The sequence below is a fragment of the Catharus ustulatus genome, chromosome 7, assembly GCF_009819885.2.
Source record: "Catharus ustulatus isolate bCatUst1 chromosome 7, bCatUst1.pri.v2, whole genome shotgun sequence".
NCBI classification, from domain to species: Eukaryota; Metazoa; Chordata; class Aves; order Passeriformes; family Turdidae; genus Catharus; species Catharus ustulatus.
Genome location: NC_046227.1, coordinates 12543494 through 12554596, shown reverse-complemented (window position 1 = coordinate 12554596; position 11103 = coordinate 12543494). Strand labels below are relative to the sequence as shown.

Below are 11103 nucleotides of genomic sequence, written 5' to 3'. Positions count from 1 at the left end.
TGAAATGGTTACTGGCCTGAACAAAATAAGGCTTAATCACAGGCCCATTGAGGGAAATTCTGATTTAAGGAAGCATACAAAAAACCATAAGAGAGCTAGAGCAGCTTCAATGGCACTGAATTTGTGCTTCAAGTTAAGCATGCAGCAAACCATCTAAATGTTCAAGAGAAGAGAGAACACTAAAGCAGGATAAACACAGGAACACAGTTTGTTTTACTCAGCAACAGACCCCAGTTGCAGCCACAGCCTGAGAGTACTTGGCTACCTCGTCGGAGGGCAGCAGGAGCATTGTTACAACAGATCTGCTCTCTCCTCTACAGATGCTGTAATTAATTACATTATTGTAAAATATCTAAAAGCCTCATTGTTGTACCTTGTATCAATATAAGAGAGCCTTCACTCGCAGTCCCTACAGCTACCAAGACCAGCACCTGACAGAGTGTTAAGGGCTGGATGCCTCAGCCCAGGACTGGTATTGGAGTAGAGCAGATGTTACCTGTTCCCATACGCTCCCAAGCTCTAGCAAATGTGAAATCAGACAGATTATCTCAACAGGTCCTGTTTAACTGAGATGCTTTTCCACAGGGCCCTTTGGGCAGATGTCAGTGCTTCCACTTCTGATAGGACCCACCTGCAACAACAGGATCCCTTAGGAAATGGCTCAGGGCAGCTTTCTTCCTCCCTTCAGACAGAAATACCATTATGGGCCAAGATGACATTTAGCTTAAACGAATTTGCAATACTTCTCTGCTTCAGTAAGCTTCTTAATTAATAGATTGTAGCAAAATTCAGCCTTTGAGGCAATGGACAGGAAAGGATGTGGAGGCAAGACTGAAAAAACAGATGAATCTCTAGTATAGATTACACTACGGAAAACATTTAGAAATTGCAGATGTAAAGAGACAAGCTGTGTTATTAATTGTACTGAAATAAAAAAGGGGATGCAACTAACTACATGTAAAACTGCAAGTGAGTACAAGCATAAAATAAAAGATAAAAAGAGTGTCTGTATTAAAATACAAAGCAAGGGCTCTCAGTATGAGATTAAAGTAGATCTGTTACACTGGAACATTTTAAAATGTCACTGTGTTTAAAGACTGGATATTCCCTCCTACCACTTTTCCTTATAAACTTCATAGCAGGTCTTTGAGTGAGCTAAGATTGCTTTTCCAGATAATGTCCCTGGCTTACTGTTTCCCAGTCAGAACACGTCAAAAAAAGGATGAGATGAACATGCCTTACTGAAGTTCCTTCACTGTCAGCTGAACTGAATAACAGCAAAATAAAGACCTTATGATTTTGTCCCTTTCATCTTACAGGGGTCTGAGAGCTAAACAACTGCTTCTAAGCAAGGAAAACAATTAGGTCTTTATATACTGACGTGAAAGAAGAATTCATGGTAGTTCAGGAATCTCTATTTGTAAGAATTTGTGCACCAGATCTGTTCAGTGTTGCTTCATACCAAACCAGCACTTGCCAGTTGCTACTGTTTCCAACCAAGTTTAATTCAGATCCACGCACTAGAAGGAGATTTACAGCCTCACCAGATGCTGATGGGTATCTTCCCATAATTAACAATTAGGTTCCTTGGATTGTTGTGTGTGTCTCTTGGCACTGGTGTATTGCAAAAACTACTAAGCTTCTATCTCACAGTGTATTTATTTATGTTATGATATGGGTATGTCCACTTTCCAATTACCTCATCACTATTTGTTCTCTAGGGTCCTCTCTCCTCCCTCAATAAGTATCTTTTCTTTAATTTTCACCCTCTTTACACTTCCTTTGCTGGAGACAAATCACTTATTAGCTTCCAGCAGCATGCCATTATTTCTTGCTGTAAATTCTCGAGTGTTTGCAGTATGTGTAATTCAGTCCTCTTTTGACCAAAACTAGCAGAAAGAATGAGGAAAGTTCATTAATCTCACTACCACACTGTAAGCTCTTTCAAGAAGATGGCTGAGGTGCTACCAACAGAAAATAAGATTTCTAGCCTCTTTAATTAGTCAGGCAGTCCCTTTATCTTGACAATTATAACTCATTCTGAAAAATACAATACAAGAAAAATCTAAGTGGAAAACCTTTCTTAAGCAGCTTTTTCAAGCCCTATGCTTTTCATTAACCTTTTCAATCACATCATCCTAAACACTGTTTGATTATACATGAAAAGAAGCTTCAGAATATAAAATTTACCTAACTTTTCTCTCAGAGCTTCCAAAAATATTTTGTTTTCACCAGAGTGAAATTTATTTTCTTTGTAATCACAGAAAAAATGCTGTACAAACTAGTACTATTTTCTTTCTTGAAAAGCTGGTATCATTTCAGTGACATAACTAAAATCCTTAAAGGTATACAAATTTTCTTGAACCATAACTAGTTTTGACATATACAAATATACTTATTTAGTATTTTTAGGCACCTCCTGCCAAAGAGTGATAGTAAATAATTGACTGTGTATTTTTATCTCTCTGAAGTGGTACTGAATAATTTCCATTTCTCAGTTCTTTAAAATCCTTCTGTACATTACAGGAAATAAAGTTTTCCTTGTTACTGGCATCAATAAGAAATACAGCACCATTCCAAGGAAGTAACTTGACCATGGGATATCAACAGCTAAAGAGAGAAATGGGCAATCATTTGCACTGCTGAGGAAGTCACAGCACTGGAGCTGGAAATCACCAACAGAAAAGGAACATAGCTCTCCAAAATGCTCCTGCTGAAGACAGTAAATGCAGAATTCTGTCATGCTGTGTTATTACAGGCAACATTTGAGACACTTTAAAGAGTGTCTTTTAAGAGACATGGCCTCCATTACCTTAAGTAATTCAGTGAAGTTGTAAGGTGAATGGTAGTTTCCATCATTTGCAAGCTGGTGAAATTACTTGGTTGATGAGGTCAGAAAACGACCTGCAAACATGCTCAGCTGTAGAGAAGAACTCCTGGTGCAATGCAGTTTGTTGGGCTGAAAAGCAAAACAGATTTTAAGTCCTTCCAAGCTTTTGGATGCTGCCAGACTAGAAAACTTTTCATAAATCTCTAAGATAACTCTGTAGAAACACCAGCTTTTTTTGTCATATTTCTTTATTACATCCTTGTTGTCAAAAGTGAGGCATTCTGAGTCTGAAAAAAGCTCTGCTGTGTAAAACCAGGGATTTTGTCCTGCTGGAAGTCTCCTAAGACTAGAGTTATAGTTACAGCGTCACAGAAGTGGCAAGAGCAAAAACCTCTCATGCCCTCACCAGTTTATGTTTGCTCCTTAATTGACTGCCAAGACTAATTACCTCTTAGAAGCTTTGACTCATCCAGTTCCAAATAATTCCAACATTAGGTACTATATTTGGAATATGTTTTACCTTACAATAATATAATAATACTGCAAAGGCTAAAGCAAGATTCTGAGTTTCCTCTGAGAGTTATATGATTATGAACAATATTATGGAGCAAATGGGATGAAGGTAAGAAGACAGTGTCGAGATGACTGGAGAACTTATACCTGGTTGGGTTTGGAGAGACAGTGTATCCTTCAGTTTCATCATTAGGAGTTCTAATTCCTCTCTGACCTCCTTCTCATCAGGTGGTATCTGCATTGCAATGGGAATATGAACGGTATTCCCCATTCCACTGAGAGAGTTTTCTGTCAGTTTAGGTGGATATGTTTGTTTCTCTTTTGCTTTTTTATGCTGCCCCATAAAGGGTTTGTCACTCTGCAGGGACACTGACTCCAGTGGGTCATCCGAGTACATAAAGTCCACTGCAGTGAAAGCCTCAGGTGTCTGTAAAAGCTGCATTCCATTTACAGAACTTGGGGAATTCAAAGATCTCCATTCTGCATATGTTCTGGAAGTAGGCCTTATTTGGGCAGGATTTAATTCACTCTGCATTCTCCTTTCCAGCAGAACATGTGGATTTCTTGACATTGTATTATGACACTGTGCAAAAGGATGCTCTGATGACTGCAACATGGTCTACAAAACATAGAAAATACATTGTAAAATAATTGATATTTCAGCTTGCCAGTAGTACTAAAACAGCATTGCAGAAAATGCTACAAAAATGCTGTAGGGGGAAAATATGTAAGCATTTTCTGTGAAATAAGAGCCTTTTAAGAATCTCAGAAATAATTGTAATGATAAGAAACGCTACAACTGAAAACAAATAATATATTTTATATAGGATGTCTGTATTACATCCCAGTAAAAGACAACAATTAGGAATGACATTTTATTTATTCAATGCCAGCACTTTGACTCTTCTTTGAAGAACTGACTGCAATGAAGTATCTAACACTTCTGTTGGAAACTCTTATTGGAATATTCATTACATTCATGACAAGAAAATCTCTACTGCAAAGACCTTGTCTGCTTTCTCTGAAGAGAAGAACTGAAGTCATCTGAAGATGACTGAAAATACAAGTAGAAGGTGCATGATATGGTATTAAGAGTGCTGGTCTACAGGAAAAGCAGTAACAGCACATAGCTGTGACGATTCTTGATCTATATATCAATATACCTTGACTTCTTCCTTCATGTGCTGCAGTGTCATTTGCAGGTTTTCATGGCTTACTCTCAGTCTTTGGAGTTTTGCCTCTATTTTGTAGCTTTTTTCTTCCTGGCAATTATGAAGAAATTGCATGTTGTTCTTCCATTTGTTGAACTGCTTCTTCATGTACCTACCAGAGATACAGGAGGGTGGGACTTTTGCTAGACCAGATATCCACAAATACATGCAGTCATGGAAAGGAGCAAACACTTTAGCACAAACTTTATCCTCTTTACTAGTTCAGGAAATTTTTGTCAGCTTTGGGATTAGAAGCCAATAATTCATGGAATTAGCACAAACATGAGTATTCCAGATGAGGAAGTATGAGAGTTGAGTAGAACTGTGGCCCAGTTTTACCTTTCCCAAAAAGGTGGCTGCAACAGGAGAGACAGTAGCAATCTCTCTATATATAGAAGCAAACTACATATAGCAACTCCCTGACCTGCAAAGGTTCCCATTACATGCCTGGGCAACAATGAAGTAAAAGCAGCTTCTACCCCTTTGATGGAGTTTCTTCTTGCTTGTGGTACTCTCTGCAGTTTCTTTAATGATACCAATAGCTTCTGCATAGGCTTATTCAATTGCTTCTTCACTTGTCCTTGAAAAAACATTCTGATTTTTGCAATCAGAGGTGCAACCCTCCCATGCACATCAGAGATTTATAAATTATGCACTCAGAGCACAATATGACAGAAATACTACCCATAATTCTGTTCTAGTTGTGATTTCTCTAAGAAGTCAGAGTAGAAATAGTTTTGCTTTCCTCACAGCTGAGGTGCTGACAGTAAAGTTTGTTAACACTACAGTAATAAATCAACTGCTTCTCGTCACAGATCTGAAATAGTTATCTGCCTTGCTTAGTTACATTCAGAATTTCACCTGAATCACTTTGCTTTGGTTATGCTTTGGCTTAGAGACAACAGCCCCATCAGTTTCACTTGAATTATGCAAGATTTTTCTGAATAGGCAGCAAGTCAGAACATTTAAAATTAAAATTAATACTAGAGTGGTTTCTTATAACAACATTTAAGGGCTCTTCACTGTAAAATGGTGTCCTCCCTCAACTAACTCAGAGCCTGGTTCTGTGAACAGACAGGTGAATGCTGGAAGTTGGCCCACAAACAAGAATAAAGAGCTTCCCATGAATAATGTGATTAATTCACCCAGTTCTATGATAAGCTCTGGGTCAGAGCAGCATTATAGGAACAGGTATCCAAAATATCCTCTCAATGATTGCTAATCTAAAAGAAAGCTGAAGATCTTTGCCATATCTCTGTATTTTCCCAAGTGAGAACACACTTACAATGAAACTGCAATTGTTTAGCTCTAATCTTGGAGTGCCCTTGTGTGAACTTGGAGAAGCAATTGTACTTGGAATGAAACAGAACACAGAGGGAACTGAACACACTGAAGGAAATGAAGAGAGTAGATTCAGGATTGAATTTTACACTTCACTGTAATTCCATCACTTTCAGTGGTCATAGGCATGGTTATATAGACAGCACATTTATATACAACTACAAAAACGAAAGAGGGGAACGCAAAAATGCAAGTAAAAGGTCATCATCATTGCTCACACACAAACTTCCCCCCTGCCATGTCACCCTAGCAAACAAGCCTCTCAAGAGATTTTTAATTTAGGAATTAATATTTTACAATGTCGAAGATTTGACTACCAGAAGGAACTTCTGTGATAAATGTATTGGTTATACCAACAGTTATTGTATTCAGCATATTAATCTCTATTTGATGTACAGCATATTTTTTTAGAAAGAAATTCTACTTTGATTTAAAAGCTTCATGGAAATTATTAAATTCATTTTGATTAAGCCTTATTCAGAGAAAAACTTGAAAAAGTATACTATTCTGACATTTTCATATGGATGAACATCTTTTTGCCTAAAAATTACTTTTAGAAATGTAACCTAGCAATTGCAGAAATGCTGATGAAAGCAAACCAAAATGTTTTGCTTTGCCATTGTTTTCCCCATGATCTTCAACTAAAAGTTTTGTTGCTGAGTTTTCATTATTCATCCTCATTTGACAGGATTTTTTTTTAATCTCAAAATCTCCAAAGTATGGAAAAAGCATGTCTTCTAGCCCTCCAGCTGCAGCAGTACTGCCCACCAGTCTTCAGTCAGTGTACTCCTGCATTTACCTACCTGCTGTCACTGTGAATGCTTTTAATGGATTTGTGCATTTTTAACACCTCTGCTTCAAAAGAGGCTATTGCCTAAAACAAAAAGAAGTATCTGTTCATAACTTTATCAGCAATAGCATTTCATTTTTATGTGCAAGTTTTATTATAGCAGTGTATGACAAATTTTGGATTTGGTCTGTTTTACAGATTTACTAGTTAACCTTTTAAATGTAATGTATTACAATCAACTGATGCATTAAAGTATTTCTAATTGCTGGAAAATTCACTCTATAGAAAGAATTCTTTATTCTGTGACAAATCTAAGTATATGAGAATTTGTTTGAAATTAGAACAAAATCTAATTCCCAAGAATTTCTGCAAAATGGAATATTCTGATTCGGGAATAATCTCTCCTAAGTCCTACAACTGCTTTGAGACAAGGAAATGGAGACTGTATGTAGATGAGAGAAGAGAAATTCCTGGTCTTTAGATGGAAGTAGCATTCTCTGGACCATGCAGATAACAGTAGCCCAGAAGTCAGGGAGAAAACATTTTCCAGCTAAGCCACTTTTGAGGCATTATATAAGTTGGGCAGGAATCAGGGCCGCCAGGAAATTGAGACTAAGAGCTGGATCGCCCAGGACCTCCATATCCATGGATTCTATTAAAAGCAATCCTTGGTCTTACTGTCCACATCTTTTTAATCAAAATGGAAATAATCTGCACTATAAAGTCATAGAAATCAGTATAAAACTGCTCAAAAGGAATTCTCAGCCTAGAGAGAAAATAAACAAAAAGCAATGCACCTGACAGAATCCCAGCACAAGGATGCAAGTTCCATTCTGCTGTTTTCTAAAAGAGAAATGCCAACCATCAAAATTCTATGTTGAAGCAATGTCTGCCCACAACTCCTGCAGACATCTGCTAGCTGGCACTATACCATGAGCAGGCCAGCACAGTTCTAAAAGACAGGTCTTCCAAAGGGCAGCACAGGAGTAGCAGCCAAAGGAGTAACCTGACACACTGAGGCTACTTCTGTGCTACTGCACCCCTTGGCTCCTGGGAAGAACAAGATGAGTGGATGACACAAACTGGTTTGAACACAATCTAGTGATCCCTGTATTCTGAGTAAGTGCTGAGCTACCAACCTTTCAAAAAATATAGAAACAAAAAACTGCTATGTACTTATTTTTAGCTACACTGTCCTACCAACTCTTCTAGCATTGTTTCTTTGGAGGGAAGCTGGGAATGGATTAATGGAGACCTTTTGTGCATTATCTATTTTAGCTGGAGTGTACACTGCTCTGGGTTTATCCTAAGAGGGCCCATTCTGTCCTTTTGCTATTTCCATGGGAACAAAAATGGCCTGAGTCTAATAAGAATTCAGGCATTCTTCTTTGACGTTTGCTTGCAGTAGGAAGACATGATGGCCTTTTTTACTGTCAGAATTGCGAGAGGACTCCAGACTCATCTAGAGTTTAGCGTGCTACTCTATGACAACTCAAAAAACCCCAAAGCAAATATTCTTACAGGTGCTTCTGAAGGTCATGGAAGTCAAAGAGTTAGTCACTAATCTTGGGAAGATAGCAAAATCAAGCCTCACTAAGTTTTCAGATTCCACATTTTTCACCATAGGTCAGGAATTACCAGAAAGGTGAAGCTGACCATTACATTTTCATTGGAATTAGAAGGCAATTAGATAATTAACTTGCTAGGTCTTCTTCACAGCTTTAGCACTATTTACTGCTTCATGTTTTGCTCACCTGAGCTAATGTCTTGCCTTGCTCTGGTGTCTTCTTGTTATTCTTACTCTTCTGCATTACAGTCCTGTTTTCAGGTATGAACCTGGGTGACTCTGGGACACCATTTTCCACTGGGAAAGACACATTTTCAGGACCAGGTAGTGATGAAGCCCTCAATTCCACAGGAGGACTGCATACCAACAGGGAAGCAAAGAGTAGGGAAAGGATCAGGACTCACATGGTTTTGCTACCCAGGAAGATCTAAATGCAGAAAACTAATGTAGTGTACATAGACAGACAGGTGTGCTATTGACTAAGCAAGAAATAAAGTTTAGATATGCCTGCTGGTATATTATGGTTGAAAGAATGAAATTCCTGTAAACAAATTCCATTCTCCCAACAGAATCTCAGCAACTGGTTCCTCTTTCCACCCATTTATTCTCAGTGCAAATTGCTGCTTCTCTATTTTGCTTCCTTTAGCCAAGAGTTAAATACACTAAGAAATTCAACTACAAAAATCAGCAAAGTATCCTGCTGTTCAGCCCATCATATGCTATGAAAAGCTTAGATATTTATCAGCCTTACAGTGACACCTGTAACAGCAACCCCAAATTCTTCTTTGTCTCATTGCTACCCTAGCAGTAGGTAAGCAAACCCCCACAGAATTAGAGACATCTCAACTGCTTCCAAAAAGATTAAATTACATTCAAAATCATTAAATATTGTTTTGTTGCTGAATACAAGAGAGGAAATATTAGTAACAAAAGATGTTTTTCATTTCACTACATTCGGAAAAACAAACATTGAAATAATATTCTCCATGAGGATAACTGTAACTATCATCAATGGATCTTATAGTATATAAAAATTGCTTTCTAACTGAAAAACTACCAGAGTAGCACAATCCAATTTTATAAAGAGATTTTTCTCCTCCTTCACATAAAGATGAAATTAATTATTTTAGAGAGGACTGACCATTTTTTCCCTATTTCAGCCTCACCGAAGCCTCATTTGGAGAACACATGTGAGATGCAAGATAGTTGCTAGATCTTTATACAAATAGGAAGGAATCTCACCCTTTGTATGTTTGTTGTGCTTATCTCCTATAATCATTCTGTTCTACACCTAAGTATCAACCAAAATCTCAGTGCAAGGAAGGAGAAACTATTGGGAAAAATCTCTACCTAACCTCCAATGCTCATCATTAACCACTGTGATCAGTGGAAATACAGTAATGACTTTAATATTAACCAAACCACATGAAACATCTGGTCTAAAAGAAGAGGAATGGTGAGATCCTCTACTTGCTATTGTGAGTAATTCCACAGGTCTGCAATTCAGTGGGACTTGAGTAGAATACCAGTGCACGTACAGTGGGTCACATGTGGGAAGTATTCATAATTAATTTCTAAAGGATTTGTCACAGAGAAGGTACTTAAAAACCCATGCAGTTGTAAAGGTAGCAATTATTTGCAATGCTGGACCATAGACTGAGTATAGGAAATGGAATGGAGTGAAAGAGACAACATAAGGAAGGGGGGAAGCAAGACACAAGCCAGTTATACTTTACTAGACAACTGATCATTAGGTTGTCTGCATGGTAACCACAGTTAAGCTACAGAACAATGTGCAGCAAATTCTCAGTTATCCTATCCCTTTTTAATAGAAAAATCATGACATGGTATCTGTCACAACAAAATCCCTTACTCCAAGGACATAGTCAAGCAATATTCCACAGCCTGACATTCAGAGATTATAAATTCATCCGAAACCGAAACTCACAAAATATTTTTGTGAGCAGGGAAGTGTCTCTCCTCCACTGACTGCAGAGCTGTCCTTCTCTGAGCCTCTTTTCTTCTGCAGCGCTCTTGAAACATGTTGTTCCTGATGGTGTGGAGAAAGTGCTTTGCATTCGCCTTTGCTGACATCTATTGGAATGAGGGATAATAAAGAAGAAAGGGACTTTTCAAACACGTGCTGATCAGAAACAGACACATTCCAGAGCAAAGGACTACCTGTTCACCATCTGATGTGGCTCATGGCTGCTATCTGAGCCCTAGAAGGGGAGCAGAGGTGGGTAATGCTGCAGGATCACAGGCAAAAGCAGCTCCAATTCTTTTAGGCAAAATACTGCCTGGATCAAAGGCAATCTGGATATGCCTAACACAAGATTTTGGTAGTTACAATGATTAAGCTCACAGTAACAACAGTAATTCCGCTGACTAGTATCTAAAGCAGAAATACTTTTATATTTGTACAAAGTCTAGATACAGTCTTAGATACAGTCTTCCGTGGCTCACATCCTTCTCTGCCAGAACACAGTAAAATACATATCCATTTATCACAGGACTGCCAGGCTCATGTAAACAACTAAGCTCAGTAGCTGTATTATTAGACAACATGAACCAATTCTGCCGAATGTGAGTACTGCAGAACATGGGGTGAGCCCTGACAGACTGAACAGGAAAACAAAGAAAACACACCACATGCCTCCTAGTGCTTCACAACGTGGTAGTAACATTACCACAAGGTGTCAGCACAGTAAGGAAAAACTCTGCTGATATTTCAAATCCCACCCAGCAGCTCAACCCCTGACAGCATGAAAACTTACACAGCCAAGGACAGTATCTGCTAAGAGTGGATGGTGTTGGGATAGCAAGTTACTGCTGATTATTTTATGTCCCA

At 38.3% G+C, this 11103-nt stretch overlaps 1 protein-coding gene across 11 annotated transcripts in view; it reads right to left on the bottom strand.

Annotated features, from left to right (window-relative positions):
• Positions 1 to 11103, bottom strand: part of DYTN (dystrotelin) — an 82953-nt gene that overhangs the window by 56440 nt on the left and 15410 nt on the right. For 5 of the 11 annotated variants that reach the window (XM_033064392.2, XM_033064400.2, XM_033064397.2 and 2 more), the window contains exons 10-15: positions 10201 to 10346; positions 8440 to 8608; positions 6699 to 6769; positions 4507 to 4666; positions 3491 to 3962; positions 2813 to 2959 (exon numbers count right to left, since the gene is read on the bottom strand). In XM_033064392.2, coding sequence (XP_032920283.1) covers positions 2856 to 2959; positions 3491 to 3962; positions 4507 to 4666; positions 6699 to 6769; positions 8440 to 8608; positions 10201 to 10346 — 1122 coding nt within the window. In that variant the 3' untranslated portion in view covers positions 2813 to 2855. Of the gene's footprint in view, positions 1 to 40; positions 632 to 2290; positions 2960 to 3490; positions 3963 to 4506; positions 4667 to 6698; positions 6770 to 8439; positions 8609 to 10200; positions 10347 to 11103 lie in introns of those variants that run through there. The other 6 variants (XM_042779435.1, XM_033064401.2, XR_004418434.2 and 3 more) reach the window with 5 other exon arrangements.